Source organism: Branchiostoma floridae, chromosome 18 (assembly GCF_000003815.2).
Source record: "Branchiostoma floridae strain S238N-H82 chromosome 18, Bfl_VNyyK, whole genome shotgun sequence".
Taxonomy (NCBI): Eukaryota; Metazoa; Chordata; class Leptocardii; order Amphioxiformes; family Branchiostomatidae; genus Branchiostoma; species Branchiostoma floridae.
In genome coordinates this window covers 18,185,800-18,206,606 of record NC_049996.1, presented here as the reverse complement: position 1 = coordinate 18,206,606, position 20,807 = coordinate 18,185,800, and the positions used below count along the sequence as shown (strand labels likewise).

At 43.6% G+C, this 20,807-nt stretch overlaps 1 protein-coding gene and 1 long non-coding RNA gene across 5 annotated transcripts in view; both read left to right on the top strand.

The window, feature by feature from the left end:
- Positions 1–20,114, top strand: part of LOC118405542 (zinc finger protein 142-like) — a 34,915-nt gene extending 14,801 nt beyond the window's left edge. Inside the window, exons 12-21 of the mRNA XM_035805047.1 lie at positions 6,345–6,578; positions 7,540–7,661; positions 10,031–10,230; positions 11,257–11,460; positions 12,753–12,916; positions 13,406–13,588; positions 14,664–14,815; positions 17,702–17,952; positions 18,639–18,866; positions 19,888–20,114. Of these exons, the coding sequence (XP_035660940.1) occupies positions 6,345–6,578; positions 7,540–7,661; positions 10,031–10,230; positions 11,257–11,460; positions 12,753–12,916; positions 13,406–13,588; positions 14,664–14,815; positions 17,702–17,952; positions 18,639–18,866; positions 19,888–20,067 (1,918 nt within the window). The 3' untranslated portion in view covers positions 20,068–20,114. The remainder of the gene's footprint in view (positions 1–6,344; positions 6,579–7,539; positions 7,662–10,030; positions 10,231–11,256; positions 11,461–12,752; positions 12,917–13,405; positions 13,589–14,663; positions 14,816–17,701; positions 17,953–18,638; positions 18,867–19,887) is intronic.
- Positions 137–4,949, top strand: LOC118405845. 4 transcript variants are annotated; one of them, XR_004829943.1, is made up of 4 exons: positions 137–381; positions 1,438–1,546; positions 4,047–4,210; positions 4,336–4,949. It is a non-coding gene; the product is annotated as an uncharacterized LOC118405845 (long non-coding RNA). The 4 variants fall into 4 exon arrangements; XR_004829944.1 differs by having other exon boundaries at positions 145–381; positions 4,047–4,130; XR_004829945.1 differs by having other exon boundaries at positions 147–381; positions 4,047–4,119.
- Positions 20,115–20,807: the final 693 nt, after the last annotated feature.

Genomic DNA, 20,807 nt, shown 5'->3' with positions numbered 1-20,807 from the left:
CTGCAAGAAATAGAAAATTTCTGTTTCAGTTTAATAAAAAAAACTGCTTTGATGGTGAACCCTTGCGGGTCTTTTACGTGATCTAATACTATGATAATTCTTACGTTTGGGCCCCGCGAGCACGCACTGACATGTACCTGTAAGTAGTGCGTGCTCGGAGTCATGTTTGAACCCCGTTTGAGCGTGCGTGCTCCGAGTCACGTGATCTTCGTTTTGCGAACAATAGACAAGCGTCCGGGGGTACTCTGACCCAGTTCTCCCGCCTGATACACACAAAATGCCGCGAGTCTAAGAAGAGTTTTTCCCGAGGATAATGTTGGTGCACGTAGCCGGGCCAGTAGTTTCGCCTCAAGGTATCTGGAAGACGAGGAACCACCCCAGGTTAGTGCAAATCGGTACCGTAAAGTTGGTCTAAACAATGCTTTTTTGTATAGAATAAGGCGGAACTCGGAACAGATTTGTAGTACCGGTTACTGTTAAATACACCGCAATTTTAGGACACATTTTCGTCTGCACTTGTACCCCAATATGCCTCATAATTTCAAGGACTACTGCAGACTTCGTGTACAAAAGTTGTTCTCGGCGATTGTTCGTGTGTTGATTATCTCTCCTGGTGATTTGCTCGAAAACAAAACAACAACAAACAAGTTACTTGTGATCTATCTCGACTCAGTCATTCAACAGTATTGTTGGGTGTGTAACAAAACCCATTACTTGCCCCATTTCAACTTTTGGGATGTCCAAAGACCAAGAATGCATGATCATGCATGCATGATCTGTGTATTTTATTTTATTTTTTCTTCGGGCTTGGCAGAAATTTCTTGGGAGAAAAGAATGGAATCTTATTACCTAACATCCATAATTTTGACGTTTGATCTGTTTCTGTGTTGTTTTATGTTCAAAATTTGATTTGACGTAGAGAAATATAGTTGTACTTCATTCGAACAATAGGTTTATCCATAGGGGATTACGGTATGATCAGGCCACACTCGGGTGTATGCGATTGCAGGGTATAAAAATTGAATTTAAAGATAGATTTGTATCTTGGACTTCAAATTGTGTTCACTGAAACTGTTAATGTCATCTGTGTACAGTCACATTGATTTTGATTCTAGATTACGTAGTATTCAAGTAGGACTTGTGTTTACTGTTGACTTAAGCTTGCAAAATAACATCTGGTTTGTGTAGAACTGGCCCAGATCTAATAACATCCTCAGATCAGAGGTACACAAGCCTCCCCCTACTCTGCCCCTCGCGGGGTTATCTGGGGGTAACCAATACAGACACAAGCGCCGTCAAAAGTAGTACAAACACGCGAAGCTTTTAGATGTTCGTATCTAACTATCAACATTGTTTCTAGATTGTGATATACATATGTATTTGACCAGTGTCAGGATTACGATCATTGTTTTCTGTGATTTATTGGTTGGTATACAGCTGACCCAGTTCAGCAGCGGAGGGATATGGATGTACATGTATATCAGAAAAGACAACCGCCGAACTTATCAGTTGGAGACGAAACGCGGCTCGAAGAGGTCATGGCTTCGTAAGTACAGTCTAATTTTTTATTGTAGCCGTCCTGTACTATGATGGTGATATACCCACGTTTTAAGTTTCCATATACATGAAATACACCCAAGAAATTGAAGAATGAGTGAGTCCGGTCGATGCTGACATCTGTAATTGATTGTGTTGTTTACTTATTTGCGGACGGAACCTGTGTGATGGAAATAGCCCTATCTATTCAAAGGATCATACAGCATGACAACAAGGAGGCCTCAGTTAGAAACCTCCATGTTAAACTATTCAAATACAATTCAATCTCTACAACTGGATAAAAAACGGATATTTACTTCCGGACGTTTCGAGTGACATCCATCACTCTTTTTCATCGTTTTATTCGTTTTTCTTTTCCTTTTAGCAAGACACTATACTATTGGGCTAGCCCCTGACGAAACTTTTTTATATTAATAACTTTATATATAGATTATGGGAACTTGGTTGCCATGGGGTTTCTTTCGTCTGAGAAGGATAAATCTTCTGTCATATTTGTCAGTGTCTACTTGTATGTTGCTTCTGTATGTCCGTTGTAATATCGTATTGTTAGTTCATATTGATTTTTGATTTATTTTGGTTTATTTGTTTATGAGTGATTTGTTGCCCAAAGTCGGAGAAAGTGTCTCGTTTTCACAGAACGTTCGAAAACCGTTCCGTCACGCGTGGGCTCCATGTTATGTTGGATGATAACCTGGATGAATAGAACACAGAACGGCGCTGTCAAAGTTGCTTGCGGCGGGTTCAAGTGTGCTGTTTTTTCTCGGAAATGCGAATCATTAAGTGACGTAGCCAAGGCTAGATATCGGGACAAAGTTGCAATAATAGGTTCTTGAACCATACGCTTAAAAAACGGCATACAACATGGTGCCGGTGGTTGAATACCCGGGCATCCGTTGGCCGCTAACCTGGGTGACTAACAGTTACAACATGGTGCCGGTGGTTGAATACCCGGGCATCCGTTGGCCGCTAACCTGGGTGACTAACAGTTATAAGTTATATCGACTCTTTTCATAAAGGCGGAGGACTAGCTACCGATCCCCCACCAAACTTTATACCTGCCCTGTTATCCAGCGTGCCTCACAAGGGGCAAGATTTGGCGCTTCCACGACCCTGACTCCGTGAGACAAGCAGATAGTGCGGCCCAGCGGGTCGTTAGGTTCGCGTGCGCCCGTCTTTTTTCCGTATTTTGTCAACACTAAGCATAATCATAACAATATTAAGCATAATCAGTGCTGCTGACGTTACTGCTGCAAATTCAAATTCAGAATGCTTGGCACATGTCTTTCAGTCAGGTGCCAAACTGTATCTAGTGACAGCATGAGGTTACAGGAGCTCGGCCAAGAGAATATACACGCTCGCTCGTGTGACTGTCCGTTTAGGATGCAGCCACACGAGTGAGCGTGTATATAAAGTCCGCACGAGGTCCGTACGCGTATTGACATTTTCTTTCATATGATCATACGAAGTCGTATGCACAATAGACACCGATCATACGCATCTGAATCGTTTTTTGTCAGTTTAAGGTACGCGTACTGGGCCGTACTGAGAGAATGCCTGCCTCCTAAAACTAACACAAAACGATTGAGATGCGTATGAGGGATGTATTGTGCCTATTCACACATGTAAGTTCCGTATTGACATGTTTTGTCTTAGGTAAAGTTTGCGACTAAAGTAATATTATCTTCGACCATCTACAATTGTGGGTCAAGAAAAAGAACTTCGTTACTCGTAAACTTTACCCAAACCAAAATGTCAATACTGAATTGAACACGTGCTGACTTGATGTGCGCACAAGTGTGTGAACGAGACAGTCCAGTTTTAATGACCATCACCATCGGAACTTCACTGATTTGGGAGCAGTTTTTTGGTGAAAGGCGAGCATAGACCGACTCCTAAAAATCGCGGACAATTTCTAAAAAAAAGTGTCTTGATTATCCATGGAATATACTCATTTACAGCTCGCTGACATTTTTGTGCGACATGGCCTGTACGTCATTGACATACCTCGTGCCTCAGGAAACCAACATTCAGCCCGTTGAAAGAGTATTATGGCACAAACTACGCGCCGGCGCCCATGTTGGCGGGCCGCTAGAAGAGCTAAAAGTGCCTATAATGAGCGTTGTTAGATAGAAACGGCGAGAAGTCCGTGCCCCGTGTTAATGGAACTCGCATTTAGCACGGCAAACATCCAGCCCGTTTCTGAATAGAAACCTTCTTTCCTCGTACGGGTCCACCACGTGCACACACAGCCGTGTGGAGATCGAGCAGCTTATCATCCAACATGGCCGATCGAACGTTCGAACGCAACTGTGACGTCAAGTGAAAACGATCTTATAAGTTCTGGAGACTTAATATTTGGGCAGATTGTGCAGACTGGAATTATTGTAACTTGATTAGATGGATACCACAGCTTCTTTGTAAATATTTCATTTATTTTGTATCCCATTGTCAGAAACAGTTGAAAGTTTCAATGTTTTGTCCATGTACAGGGTAGAAGTCAGATCAAACCGCCGTGGTCTCCAGGGCTCCATCGACTGCCTTGCTGATGGCAGGACTTAACCAGTCAGTGTGATGTGAGTGAGTGCGCCTGATGAAAGCGCAGACATAGGGGTGTAATCAGTGCAGACTTGTTGGAATATATCAATCAGCCAAGGTGATCAAGTTGAGATGAGTGTGTGTTTGTTCTCCTAAGAGCGACCGCTATTTTCAGTATCAGTGTATCCGTTAAGTATTTGAAACGGGCGATGTGATCTCTGTATTTTCTCTCGATCCCAACAGACTAATGATACATATAGGACACGAGTGACAACGTCGAGGTGTTCCGCCACAACTTGCACAGGGACTCCTACCACGACAGGGAAAATCAGTCGAGTCCTTCCACTGCAAGTCGGTGAGACGAGATGCATCACTGGAGGAGCCGGAATAGACGTCCGCGTGCCTTATAAAGTCGGGAAGGAGGGGAGCCACACATCACCCAGAACAGCACCGTCGACATGAGGAAGACAACGAGAGGAGAGTGCCAGACCAGTAGCAGATCTAGAATAGCCAATCGATTGCGCTGCTACAACCATAGTGAACCTAAAACTAGTTAGAGAATTCACGGACTGGTTTTGAGGTGATTTATACCATTACTATGCATTTAGTGTACCGGGTATACATTGCAGTAGAAGTTGAGTGTGCATGTAAATCAAAGAACCGTACATAAGGTTAACCTCAGCGACGACGGACCGAATCAAACCGGAGATGGATGTAGTTAAGGAGAGAACGGCCATAGAAATGTTCAGTACAATTATTCTGTATCCAACCTGTGACCGAAGTTAGCGGGGTCAGCATTATGTAGTAACGTCAAAACACTTTAACAGTGTCCCGTGCCAAGTGTACGGAAAACCTTGTCTCTGCGTCCTTCCTTTATTCTAGCTGTGCTAGTCATAGTCTTCAAAGCAGAATCTAAACAACTTGAAATCCATTGGTTTCATGACTTGTTTGAAATAAGTGACTTATTAACCTTTCAGTTTTCACAATCAGGCTTTACTTAATATGTATCTATATAGCCGGTATAACCGCCCTTCGGCGTAACACACCAGCTTCAATTCCAAACGACAATTACCTGAAAGCACTTCACTTCATATTTTATAGATATCGACATAAAACTGTGGCATATTCGTCTTCATCATTTGCTTTGACCTCGTGAAAGCATATCATCCCAAAGCTCAAAAGACAAAGGCGGAAGCTATTTTTCTAGCCTCAAAATCATCCTTTCTATAGCTCCAAACGACATCCACTTAAAGCATTCCATTCCAAATTGTAAAAAGCACAAGCTTATATAAGAAATAAAAGCTGGGACATATTGCTCTTCATTATAGTATTCATAAGCATGCGAAACATCGTAACAATCTGTAACAGCGTGTACTGCCTATGCCCCAAAACACTTATCTCCCCTATTGCTGCATAATATCGGGTAATTTGTTAGAAAATGTAATGTGCTATATAGTCATTCGGTCGGTCAAAAAGAGCCTAAACTAAACAATACTACACTACTTGTTGCCGCCCACTCAACAAAGCAATAAATTTTTAACAATTCAAAACATATCAGACTTGATAAGTGAAACGAGTATCTAACACATGAATTCCTGGTTTATAACATCGGTCACGTCATCGTATTATACGCCATACCCAAAGCAGACTAAAGGTCACACACAAAAACAAATTCCCAAGGGAATACCCGTAGAAAAATACCCGTAGAAAAATTCCTCGCATGCCTGCGGAATTCCTAGAATTCCTGTCAAACGGTCGCACACTATAAACATTAGGCTCGCCCCTGAGGCGTCGCCAAAAAAATGGCATTACAAAAATAACAATAACTCCCATACCACTTATCTCTGATACTGTGTGACTGTCTACATTGTCATACCAATCCCTATGTAGGGAGCTGAACCTCCCTGTTTGATTTAACTTTAAAAGATAAATCTTGTCTTGATAGACATGAAATTGAAGTGGTGACACCAAGGTAAAGTGTGTGTAACTGTTATACTGTACCTGTACATGTACACCCATTAACAAAGTCCTTGTTGATGTAGGAGGGGTACTGGGCTGTCCCCAGCGATATCTTACATGCCTGTATAATTAACCATGTCTTGTTGATGTAGGAGGGGTACCGAGTCGTCCTCTGCAGTATCTTACATGTCTGTATAATTAACGAGCATGTCTTGTTGATATAGGAGGGGTACTGAGTCGTCTCCTGCGTTATCTTACATGCCTGTATAATTAACCATGTCCTGTTGATGTAGGAGGGGTACTGAGTCCTCCCCTGCGATGTCTTACAGGGCGGCCCTGCAGTGCGAACACTGTGACTTCACCTGTAAGCAGGAGCGAGCGCTGGAGACTCACCTGCGCAAGTACCACCGTATTAAGGGCCCCATTAGTATCAACACTGCAGCCAGGAAGAAACCTGGCGCCAAACCTGGTCCCAAGCCTGGTCCTAAACCTGGGCCCAAGGCCAAGAGGAGGCCGTATGTGCACAAGTAAGTACAAACTGGATTTGTTTTCAAATCATTTGTTATCTAAATCTAGTGTTAGAATTTACGAAGGAATTTGCTCTGTTTATCTGAAAAAAGGGTAAAAAGGGTAAAGAATTTGATTTTACAGGGCCTGAAATACTTTTTTCAGCCAGGTTGTCCAACTGGCAACCTGAGTCAAAAGCCAGGTTGCGCCATCAATATTTCAGGTTGGCCCACTTTCAACTTGTTACTTTCTTCAAATCAGCTACATATCCATCTTTTCTTCCAGTTAAATATGTAACTATGAAATATGTTTTAAATATTGTTATCAAAAAATAAATACAAAAGCTTATGCATGTAGGTAGGGAAAAAGCAGTGTTCCAACTGCAAAATTTCAGGTTGCGCAGTGTGCAACCTGGGTTTAAAATTAAGTTGCGCACAGCAAAATGTGGTTGCATTTTCAAGTGGGCAAGTGGGTATTTCGAGCCCTGTTTTACAGCCTCTGACATGCTACGTACCTTGTGCTTGTTAGGTTTTTAGTTCGTTTGTGTTAGAGTTAGACACTGTTGGTAGAAATCATTCTTAATCTTATGCAGAGTTAAACTGTACTTACCCAAACAGTCCAGCTCCAGTCTTTGTCAAAGAATGAGCAATCCAAGTTGTTTCTGTGATGTCACGTTATGAGAATAGAATACACGACATAAGTTGATAACATAAGTTGCAGGAAGGTGACAGAGACCAAGCATCTCTGTTAAAAGATGCTTGTAAAGTGCTGGTGTTTGAAGTTGCAACCACACAAAATGAATGAACTTTATTACTCAACAATCGGACCTTATACAATGTAGGGCAATAACTAATAAACAACAGTACTACGAGGCTACATACAAAACATCAAAATGTTACTGATAACACTATTAACAGTACAGCAAAGAAACTTATTTTTCAATAAGAAACAGCACTGATGATTTGCACTGCCCCCTTGCAGGAAGATCCTGAACTGCAGCCAGTGTGACTTCACGTGTTACCAGGACAGGGCCCTGCAGACCCATCTCAGGACCCACACTGGGGAGAAACCCTACAAATGTGAGCAGTGCGACTTCCAGGCAGGTGGGTTACAGGGGTGCTTCAGACTCACAGTGGGGAGGGACCAGCTCATTACTCAATTTTATTCCACACTCTCTTTCCTTTTACATCTGCTATACATGTATGTATAGTTACAATGATACAAATCTTTATTGACACGACAAAAGCACAGCGACTTTCGTAAGATCTACATGTATAACAACTACTTACAGTACAACTAAACACGCATATATGAATATCTATAGGTATGAATAAATCAGCACATAGGGACTAGCATGTCATTTACACTATTGCTTCTACGGTATAGACATTCTTGGATATATTTGCCTACTTGTACACAGTGAGGATTATCGCCTCCAAGAATGTAGTTCAGTTTATCTATCGTACAAAGAGTAGCAAATTCTTTAGAGCAAGCGGAAAGTAATGTGAACAGCTCTGTGCGTTTGTCATTATATAGAGAACAATCCATTACAAAGTGACGTTCATCTTCAATCTCATTTGGACAGAATGGACAAAACCTCTGGTACATATATAGCCAACTCACAAATTGCTCACTTTGCCAGTAGCAAAAGGAATTACAGGAAACCCTTGTCCTGCTGGTGATTTTTTGCCCTATTCAACCTCCCAGAGCTGATTTCTTCACCAGATCAGTAAAACGTGACCTGTTCTGTGCTGCTGCTGCAGATTTGCTCCCCAATCGATGGGCTTTGCAGTGGCATGCAAGTTTTACATGAGAAATACCCCAAACCCATAAGAATACAGCACAGCATGACAAGGGTTGAATATGTCCATCCCATATGTAAACTGGCTCAGCAGGACAAGGGTTAACAGTCACCTGCATTGAAGCCGAACAATGATGATGATGATAGTAGGGCTGGATACCGGTTCGGCTGGACCAGTTTTTACCGGTACAACATCCAAGAACTGAGTCCAAAAAAACGAATGTCCTGACCGTTTTTTTGGACTGGAAGTCTAAAAGTATTCAAGAAATCCATTGTATTTAGAGATCCCACTATTACTCTGGCAATGGAAGGCAAAAATAGCTATGAATCAAACAAGATTAGCCTACAATTAATTCATATTCGTCAAAGAAAAGCAGAAGTTGTGACATGATGTTCCTTCACACATAGAGGTTACTTAGTCTTAGGTTACTATTTGCTTTAAATTGTGAATCGCAGCATTGTGGAATCCAAGTCATGAGAAACCACACAACTGTAGAGAGTGCACCCTTTTGTCACTTAAGACATGGCTGTGCAGAAATGAGTGAATTACACTCTGGTGAGAAACCCTACTGGGTATGATGAATGTTAACAGTACACAGGATACATTGCACCACACGGGTAGTGGGTTTGCAAGTTGCACATTTTGTTTGTGGGTCAAAACATGTACTTAGTATATAATATTAAGTTGTTGTGTACAAAAGGAAGATGATCTGGACAAGTGAGTAAGTGGAAAAATGTGTATCATTTTCAAGATGCAATTGGCGAAATATTTAAGTTGATTGGTCACTTGATTGGTAATTAATTGCCAAATGTGTTCCATATGTCTTTCGTTGCTGCATAAATTATCTAGGGAGCCAATCACAGCTTCCCTTTGAGAAGTTTGAAAAATTAGCATAAAATGGTAATATTCAAGCTGGAGCACTGTCTTTTCATGAATTGAGAATAACAATCAATCAATTAATCATTCAAGGGCAAGAATTTCCATTTCAGTATTTATTTTTATTTCTGGAATTGTTGATATATGGTGGCTGTAGACATTCCTTTCTCTTGGATGTTCTATTTTCATCCCAGGGCCCCCAGTTGGCTTCTGTAAACCCTTAGTAGCCTCCCAAGTTCTTCTGCGGTGTCCTCTTGGGCACTTGACAGTGCTAGACTTAGTGACAATCACTCTTTGTTTTTCCGATCATGTAGCATTGCTGAAACATGCAAGCCTATGTCACTCGGTAACACAGGATTCTAACTCCCTTCAAGTCAAAGAAAGTACTATTATTTATCATGATGCCAATTGTATCTACAAAGTATTGTTACAGCGAAAGCTAAAGTTGCCATGCATCACATTGTGATGCGTAGGCCCGGCACCCATCTCCGTTTTTAAGCCCTGGGGTCACACATACATGAGTCACTACAGCAGGGGGCTTGTCCACCGGTAGTGAAGTGTGTTTAGCTTCCATACTCTTCCTCTTTGCAGAGAAAGGAGTATGTACCATTTTTAAGAGTCTTTGGTATGACCCTGCTACAGCATCCAGTCTTCCTTGGTGGTCTCCCCTCCAAGTACTGTCTGGACCGCACGTTGCTTAACTTCCGAGATCGAGGGATCGGGTGTACCAACGTGCCACGGCCGTAGCTCCTTTGTTACAATGCACATATATAACTTTTTCCCTCCTGTTACAGCCCAGAAGTATCGTCTGACAGAACACATGGCCGTCCACGACGAGTCTCGCCAGTTCAAATGTGGAGAGTGCAGCCAGGCCTTCACCACACAGCACCATCTTCAGCAGCATGAGCTGCGCCACTCCGGCCAGCCCACACACACCTGTGACCTGTGTGAGTACGGCTGCTACGACCAGGCCTCGCTCAACAGGCATATCAAGGTAAGGTCTAGTACAAGGTAAAGGTAGTCTCATGGCATTTTTTAAAGGCCATACAGGCAGTGGGTTGTTATCTATTGTGTCTAATGCATGGTATTGGAAGGTGGAGCACATTGCCTTTTACCTCCCCAACTAAACTCAGGTACCCGTCTTTACACCTGGGTGGAGTGAGGAAAGTCGTGTTGAGGGAATTTCTTCAGTCAGGGCATGCAATTGATAGTATGACAAGATTCAAACTCAATGACTCTGGGTTCTGGGTTCTGGGTCAACCACTCTACAGTTATGCCACACAACCCCATGAGGCTACACTAATTTATATCTTAGTTCATACTCACTTAGAACTAAGAATTGAGGAAGCAGTGAAGATGAACCCAAAGGGCTGGAAGGACAATTTGAGCCTGACATTCAATCCCGTAAACTGCATGCGCGGATTTAGGGGGAGACGAACCGGATATGCCCTCCCTGTTCAGAATTAGTAATGTGTGCAGAAGCCCTAGGAGTGAAGATGCCCCCTGTTACAAATTTCTGGATCCGATGGTGAACTGTGTGTCCAAGGTACAGACGTCCCCCTTTAGATTGTGTTTTCATGTTGCTCTTCCAGTTCAGCTTTGGTTTTTATGATTTTTGATATGATCGAATAAAGGAAAAAGTAGGGAAAGATCAGTACATTTTTACAATTTTTAAACCATGCAGCCAACATATACAAATGTACATTATACTACTTTTCTGTGTTTCAACACACTGTGCAGTAGAGTGGTTTGATCTCCAAACCTTATTCTTAACCTTAAACCTTATTACTACCTGGCCACCTTGATAACAACAACAGTTGTGGATAGCTATTGCATTGTTTAATGTACAAATCTCATTTGGCCATGTATATAATAATAACGTTGTCTGCATGTACCGAGGGCCTTGCTGAAAAACATAGTGCCCAGTCACTGAAAGAGTACCCCAGTAAAAGAGAGCAGAAATGAATATACATGTATGTTATGAATAATCTAGACACCTGACTGTTTTTTGCCTTGCCAGAACATGCACTCGGGTGACCTTGAGTTCATCTGCCCCACGTGCGACGGGCGGTTCAACTCACAGGCGCACCTGAACCGCCACATGACCATGCACCGCGGCAAGCGCGATCCAGAGGACCTCAAGTGTCCGAACGAGGGCTGCAACTTCGTGGCCAACAGTCGCTACGGGCTCTGGAAACACAACACGGATGAACATAAGGCTAAGGTATGTATCGTTTCTTACAACAGTCGCTATGGACTCTGGAAACACAACACAGATGAACATAAGGCTAAGGTATGTATCGTTTCTTACAACAGTCGCTATGGACTCTGGAAACACAACACAGATGAACATAAGGCTAAGGTATGTATCGTTTCTTACAACAGTCGCTATGGACTCTGGAAACACAACACAGATGAACATAAGGCTAAGGTATGTATCGTTTCTTACAACAGTCGCTATGGACTCTGGAAACACAACACAGATGAACATAAGGCTAAGGTATGTATCGTTTCTTACAACAGTCGCTATGGACTCTGGAAACACAACACAGATGAACATAAGGCTAAGGTATGTATCGTTTCTTACAACAGTCGCTATGGACTCTGGAAACACAACACAGATGAACATAAGGCTAAGGTATGTATCGTTTCTTACAACAGTCGCTATGGACTCTGGAAACACAACACAGATGAACATAAGGCTAAGGTATGTATCGTTTCTTACAACAGTCGCTATGGACTCTGGAAACACAACACGGATGAACACAAGGCAAAGGTTTGTATAATTTCTTACAACTGTTGCTACACTGGCACTGGGAACACAACACAAACACAATACTAAGGTACATAATTTTTCACGATAGTGCCTATTCTATGTGGACACTGTCCCTTACAAAGGGCCAGTACCATCTCCCTCTCTATAGCCCTCGGGCCACACTGGTGACTGCAGAGGGCTAGTCCACTTGCAATGCAGTGTGTTTAATTCTCACACTCCTTCTCATAAGCGCTGGGTGCTAAGCAGGAAAAGTAGTGTGTACCATTTTTACAGTCTTTGGGAATTCAAGGCAAACACTCTACCCTCATTCTAGAAGAAAATACAAGTAAATGAATGGTAACTTGTACCTGTGATGTCAAAGTGTGTTCTAGAATTTGAACTCCCACCCCTGTTGAAAAAAAGTTAAAGTTGCCCGTACATCTGTGCAGATGCTTAGGGTTGGCGCCCATCTCCATTTCTGTAGCCCTTGGGCCACACATGTGCAAGTCACTACAGCAGGGGGCTGGTCCGCTGGTAGTGATGTGTGTTTAACTTCCATGCTCTTCCTCATTAGTGCTGATTGCTAACCAGAGAAAACAGCATGTACCATTTTTAAAGTCTTTGGTATGACTTGGCCGGAGATTGAACTTACGACCTACCTAATGCAAGGCGAACACTCTACCCACTCAGCCAGAGATCACCCCTCTGATCTTGATGAAAGTTTGCTAACCACAGCACCACTGCATGCTACATTGTTCCAGGTGTGCCTGAAGTGCAGTGAGGAGTTTGACACCTACGACCAGCTGAAGGAACATAAGAAGGTGCACAAGACCCACAAGTGCGACAGGTGTCCCTTCTCCACATCCAGCGAGAACTACCTGCAGAAACACATCTTAGACCTACACGCTGATGGGGACGACATCAGGTAAGGTCAGGGGAGGTCGGGTTAGGGAGGTCAGGGGTTAGGGAAGGTCAGGGGTCAGGGGTTAGGGAAGGTCAGGAGAGAACTACCTGCAGAAACACATCTTAGACCTGCACGCTGATGGGGATGACATCAGGTAAGGTTAGGTAGGGTCAGGGGAGGTCAGGTAGGGTCGGGAGGTCATGGGTTAGGGGGTCAGGGGTTAGGAGAGGTCATGGGTTAGGGAAGGTCAAGAGAGAACTACCTACAGATATACATCTAAGACCTTCATGCTGACGAGGACGACATCAGGTAAGGTCAGGGGAGGTCAGGGGTTAGGGCTGGTCAAAGGGGAAAGGTCACCTATCAAGCTACAGTTTTATTCACGATTATGATATTTTTGGATTATGATAATGATACAGTAGATTGTGCTTTTTCAATACAGTATTACAATGGACTTACTTGTATGTCCTTTTTTGATAAGGCAATTTTCATGATTATGTTGTCCTCCAGTTGTGACCAGTGTGACTTCACCTGCGGCCACCAGCTGCTCCTGAAGAAGCACCAGAACGCGGAGCATCGCCAGCCCAAACCTGAGAAGGTGTTCCAGTGTCAGCTGTGCGACTTCTCTCAGACCAAACGTTGTCTCCTGGCCAGGCACATGCGCAGGGTACACTCCACTGCAACTCCTTACAAGTACGTACCTGCTGTGGTTTAGGTCTTAGATTCAATCTTAAGTCTCCCAGACCAAACGCTGTCTTCTGGCCAGGCACATGCGCAGGGTACACTCCACTGCAACTCCTTACAAGTACGTACCTGCTGTGGTTTAGGTCTTAGATTCAATCTTAAGTCTCCCAGACCAAACGCTGTCTCCTGGCCAGGCACATGCGCAGGGTGCACTCCACAGCAACTCCTTACAAGTACGTACCTGCTGTGGTTTAAGTGTTAGGCTCAATCTTTAGTTTCCTAGACAAAACTCTTTACAAGTACATACCTGCTATGGTTTAAGTCTTAGGCTCCATCTTAAGTCTCCCAGACCAAACGCTGTCTCCTGGCCAGGCACATGCGCAGGGTGCACTCCACGGCAACTCCTTACAAGTACGTAACTGCTGTGGTTTAAGTGTTAGGCTCAATCTTTAGTTTCCTAGACAAAACTCTTTACAAGTACATACCTGCTATGGTTTAAGTCTTAGGCTCAATCTTAAGTCTCACAGACCAAACGCTGTCTCCTGGCCAGGCACATGCGCAGGGTGCACTCCACTGCAACTTCTTACAAGTATGTACCTGTACCTGCTATGGGTTAATTCCTGCTTAAGGCTTGATCTTTAAACTCATAACTAGCGCAATTCCATTGATTGAATGTTAAAATTCCATAATGATGTTGCATTGTAAAAAGTCAGGATGATTATATGGGAAGTTTTTGTACAAGTTTATTGAATGAAAAATCTCAGAAAAAACTCTCAGCAATTATTGAGATTCATTTGGTAATTATGATTTTACAACATGTTTACATCGAAGCACACAGACACGTCCCTCGCAATCAATATCTACTGTTGGTTGCGGTGTGACAAGTCCTTTTGTGTGTTGTAACCAAAAGTAAGTTTCATTAGTCTAAGGCTGTTGTATTAAAAAAACAGGGTGTTAGGCTACGGACAGGGGTTTCAAATTGGAATTTTTTCACCAATTCTGAACGAAGAAAGTCATATAGGACTAAGAAAGTCTTATAATATCATTATCATGATTATAAAATGTTGATGTCATGTAACTTCAGATGTGACAAGTGCAACTACTCAGCTAAGGAGGTGAGCCAGCTGCATGTGCACCAGCGAGTGCATGAGGATGAGCGGCGCTACCTGTGCTCCGAGTGCGGATACACCTGCAAGTGGGCCAACCAGCTCAAGATCCATCAGATGTCACACACAGGTGAGGGGCATCTTCAAGAAAAAGTCTAAGGCATCATGATTACTGGGTTAACAGGGCTTTCCCCAGTAATATATAGAAATAGAGAAATGTTAGAAACATTTTCTTAGCTGTCATACACTGCCTCACGTCCATTGCTCCGAGTGTGGCTACACCTGCAAGTGGGCCAACCAGCTCAAGATCCATCAGATGTCGCACACAGGTGAGGGGCTTCTTCAAGAAAAAGTCTAAGACATCATAACTACTGGGTGGACTTTGCCCAGTAATTTATAGAAATAGAGAAATGTTAGAAACGTTTCTTGTCACTGCAAGAGTCTTTCTTAGCTGTCATACACTGCCTTATACCTGCAAGTGGGCCAACCAGCTCAAGATCCATCAGATGTCTCACACAGGTACAGTAAGGGGCATCTTCAAGAAAAAGTCTAAGACATCATAATTACTGGGTGGACTTTGCCCAGTAATTTATAGAAATAGAGAAATGTTAGAAATGTTTCTTGTCACTGCAAGAGTCTTTCTTAGCTGTCATACACTGCCTTATACCTGCAAGTGGGCCAACCAGCTCAAGATCCATCAGATGTCGCACACAGGTGAGGGGCTTCTTCAAGAAAAAGTCTAAGACATCATAATTACTGGGTGGACTTTGCCCAGTAATTTATAGAAATAGAGAAATGTTAGAAATGTTTCTTGTCACTGGAAGATTCTTTCTTAGCTGTCATACACTGCCTTATACCTGCAAGTGGGCCAACCAGCTCAAGATCCATCAGATGTCTCACACAGGTGAGGGGCATCTTCAAGGAAAAGGCTAAGACATCATGATTACTGGGTTGAGGGGGCTTCCCCAGTATTGTTTAGAAATAGAGAAATGTTAGAAATGTTTCTTGTCACTGCAAGAGTCTTTCTTAGCTGTCATACACTGCCTTATACCTGCAAGTGGGCCAACCAGCTCAAGATCCATCAGATGTCACACACAGGTTGGTTTGAACTAGAGGTGGGAAACCTAGGTACAAGTATGGTCCAGGTCCAGAGGATCAGGTCCCTTTCTGGACCTGAACCTGGACCTAATTGTTCATGAAAACCTATGAATGGGCAATACTCAAAAGAATGGTCTAATTGACGGTTACAAATCTGTTTGGTCAAGTTTGGTGGAGTATCATTCTCTCACTGGGGTTTTAAAAGTCTGAACCTAGTACATAACAATTCAATACTAGCACATGTATGCCTAGCCCAGGTTCTTCCAGTTGATTTTGGTGATGCTGTAAAAGATTAAGAGTGCTGGATGTCGTTTGAAATATCTGGAAGTAATCTGCAAATCTTAATATCCAGTTGAGGACATTGAATTGTCTTTAAAGACTTAATCTTCTGTCTTGTTCCTTCCCCAGGTCAGAAACGGTTTGCCTCTGGCTAAGACATATTGGCTGTGACAGTCAGAAAATTGTCTGACGCAGCAATCTTTCTTCCAGCTGAGGTTACATCAGATGTGTCACACAGATTTCAGGATACCGACTTAACCCTTGCTCTGTTCCTTTCACAGGTGAGAAGCCTTTCACCTGTCCATACTGCAGCTATGCCTGCGAGCGTTCGGACAAGCTGAAGATCCATGTGCGCACGCACACCAAGGAGAAGTGTACATGTGCGAGTAGTAACCTTTTCCTCTGTTCCTTACACAGGTGAGAAGCCTTCCACCTGTCCGTACTGTATCTACGCGTGCGAGCGGTCGGACAAGCTGAAGATCCATGTGCGCACACACACCAAGGAGAAACTGTACATGTGTGAACAGTAACCTTTTCTTCTGTCCCTTCCTCAGGTGAGGTTCACCTGATGTAACCTTTTGTTCTGTTCTTTCCCCAGGTGAGAAGCCGTTCACCTGTCCGTACTGTATCTACGCGTGCGAGCGGTCGGACAAGCTGAAGATCCATGTGCACACCCACACCAAGGAGAAACCCTACATGTGCGAGCAGTAACCTTTTCTTCTGTCCCTTCCACAGGTGAGGTTCACCTGACTTAACCATTGTTCTGTCCCTTTCACAGGTGAGAAGCCATTCACCTGTCCGTACTGTAGCTATGCGTGCGAGCGGTCGGACAAGCTGAAGATCCATGTGCGCACCCACACCAAGGAGAAACCCTACATGTGTGAGCAGTAACCTTTTCTTCTGTCTCTTCCACAGTTGAGGTTCACCTGTCGTAACAATTGTTTTGTCCTTTCTCCAGGTGAAACACCATTCACCTGTGCTGTAGTCTGTAGTTACGTGTGCGAGCGTTCCGACAAGCTGAAGATCCATGTGCGCACCCACACCAAGGAGAAACTGTACATGTGCGAACAGTAACCTTTTGTTCTGTCCCTTCCACAGGTGAGGTTCACCCGACGTAACCTTTTGTTCTGTTCCTTTTGCCAGGTGAGAAGCCATTCACCTGTCCATACTGCAGCTACGCCTGCAAGCGCTCGGACAAGCTGAAGATCCATGTGCGCACCCACACCAAGGAGAAACCTTACATGTGCGAGTAGTAACCTTTTCTCTGTTCTTTCCCCAGGTGAGAAGCCGTTCACCTGTCCATACTGTAGCTACGCGTGTGAGCGTTCAGACAAGCTGAAGATCCATGTGCGCACACACACCAAGGAGAAACCCTACATGTGCAAGCAGTAAACTTTTCCTCTGTTCCTTCCACAGGTGAGGTTCACCTGACTTAACCATTGTTCTGTCCCTGCCACAGGTGAGAAGCCGTTCACCTGTCCGTACTGCAGCTACGCCTGCGAGCGTTCAGACAAGCTGAAGATCCATGTGCGCACGCACACCAAGGAGAAACTGTACATGTGCGAGCAGTAACCTTTTGTTCTGTCTCTTCCACAGGTGAGGTTCACCTGACTTAACCATTGTTCTGTCCCTTCCACAGGTGAGAAGCCGTTCACCTGTCCATACTGTAGTTACGCCTGCGAGCGTTCGGACAAGCTGAAGATCCACGTGCGCACACACACCAAGGAGAAGCCCTACATGTGCGAGCAGTGCGGCTTCCGCTGTTCCACCAAGAGCAGTCTGCGCTCGCACTCCCGCAAACACCGCTCCGACAAACCCTACCAGTGTCAGCTGTGCGACTCCTGCTTCAAGTACCCTACAGGGCTGTATCTGCACATGAAGACTCATAAGGTAATGTTGTTTATTGAAGTAAAATCATATAGTGAAGTACATCACAGGGCTGTCTTTATCTGAACATTAAGACTCATAAGGTTAACATAAGTTTGTTTATATGATTATGAAGCAGTTTTAAGTACTGTAAATGAATTTAAGTTCGCTGGGATTTAATTTTGCGGTAGTGGGAAAAAGGACTTTTTGCGGTGGTTTTAAGTTCGTGGTAGCACCATGCACTGTAGTCTCGTACTGCCATAGAAGAATGTTTGCGATGGTTTTAAGTTCGCGGTGAAGCGGCCACCATAAAAGCCGTGAACATTAAACCACCGCAAAAGTTTCTGCATTTACAGTATGTTTATGCCATCATGCAGACTAGTAGTTGTTATTGTGCAAGTTGCTGACATATCTTGCAATGTTTGCAATGGTACCTCATTTATTTTGAATGCTGCTGTCAGAGTGTAATATGATTTCCCATAAAGGTTTGTTTACCTCAGATGTCTATGACATTTGGGAAATACATGTACATGTATTGTATGTGTATGACATTGTGCATATAACATAGTTCCTTGTACATTCCAATAAGTTCCTGATTGTGCAAGGAACTAAGTTACATGTATTTCGATATGTACAGAGCAAACATTAGAACATGGTTAGATTTGATTTGTGGTATTTTTAATACCATTTATTTTTAATTATTTTTCCAGGAGGACAAGCCGTTTAAGTGTGAGCACTGCAGCTACTCCACCCCCTTCAAGCGATGCCTGCAGCAGCACATGCTGCAGCATACCGGAGAGAGGCCCTTCAAGTGCCAGTACTGTCTGTACACCGCCACACAGAAGGGAAACTTCCAGGCTCACATGCAGAAAAAACATCCCTGGGTCACTAACAGTGCAGCAACAGAAGGGGAACAGGCAGCCGCTGATCCTGTACAGGTTAGTTGTTATAGACATAAAGAATGAAAGAGTAAGAGAGAGAGAGAGAGGATGGGTAACCATGCAGAAATGAAACTTCCAGGCACAAATGCAGAAAAAATATCCCTGGGTCACCAACAGTGGGGCTACTGAAGGGGAACAGGCAGCGGCTGACACTGTACAGGTTAGTCTTAGTAGTAGTAGAGATATAAGGAATTAAAGAGTGAGAGAAAGAGAGAGAGAGAGGAATGATAGCCTCATAGAAGGGCAACTTCCAGACACACATGCAGAAAAAACATCCATGGGTCACTAACAGTGCAGGGACTGAGGTGTAACAGGCTGGGGCAGATACTGTTTAGGTTAGTGTTGTTCTAGACATTAGGAATGAAGGAATGAGGGAGGGAGGAAAGGAGAGGTGACTGTATACAACTCAGTGAAGACACATCTGCTCTACACTCTAAACTACATTGCATACTGATATCATATAGCACACAGCATGCATTGATCTTGTTGTTAACATACCTACTGTACAATGACCTATTGATGAACCTCATAGTCATACAACTGTATATATGTTGTATATGTATCAAACCTTTCAGAAAAGTCCAGACCAAAAGTAAATACTGTAAAACTGTATTAAATACAATAATTATCTTATCAATGCAGCAGCCAGACACAGGTGAGGGCACCCTGCAGAACAAGCGCTACAAGTGCCACCTCTGCTCTTATTGTAGTAAATACACTGTTATAAACCCTTACAGCAGCCAGACACGGGTGAGGGCACCCTGCAGAACAAGCGCTACAAGTGCCACCTCTGCTCCTACTTAACTGTTAACTACAGTAACCTTATAACAAATTACCTTCTGTAAAACTGTACCAACATCACACTGTTATAAACCCTTACAGCAGCCAGACACGGGTGAGGGCACCCTACAGAACAAGTGCTATAAGTGCCACCTCTGCTCCTACTGTTGTAAATACACTGTTATAAACCCTTACAGCAGCTGTACTGTAGTAAATACACTGTTATAAACCCTTACAGCAGCCAGACACGGGTGAGGGCACCCTACAGAACAAGCGCTACAAGTGCCACCTCTGCTCCTACTGTAGTAAATACACTGTTATAAACCCTTACAGCAGCCTGACACGGGTGAGGGCACCCTACAGAACAAGCGCTACAAGTGCCACCTCTGCTCCTACTGTAGTAAATACACTGTTATAAACCCTTACAGCAGCCAGACACGGGTGAGGGCACCCTGCAGAACAAGCGCTACAAGTGCCACCTCTGCTCCTACTGTAGTAAATACACTGCTGTAAACCCTTACAGCAGCCTGACACGGGTGAGGGCACCCTGCAGAACAAGCGCTACCAGTGCCACCTCTGCTCCTACTGTAGTAAATACACTGTTATAAACTCTTACTGTAGTAAATACACTGTTATAAACCCTTACAGCAGCCAGACACTGGTGAGGGCACCCTACAGAACAAGTGCTATAAGTGCCACCTCTGCTCCTACTGTAGTAAATACACTGTTATAAACCCTTACTGTAGTAAATACACTGTTATAAACCCTTACTGTAGTAAATACACTGTTATAAACCCTTACAGCAGCCAGACACTGGTGAGGGCACCCTACAGAACAAGTGCTATAAGTGCCACCTCTGCTCCTACTGTTGTAAATACACTGTTATAAACCCTTACAGCAGCTGTACTGTAGTAAATACACTGTTATAAACCCTTACAGCAGCCAGACACGGGTGAGGGAACCCTACAGAACAAGCGCTACAAGTGCCACCTCTGCTCCTACTGTAGTAAATACACTGTTATAAACCCTTACAGCAGCCAGACATGGGTGAGGACACCCTGCAGAACAAGCGCTACAAGTGCCACCTCTGCTCCTACTGTTACCTGTAGTAAATACACTGTTATAAACCCTTACTGTAGTAAATACACTGTTATAAAC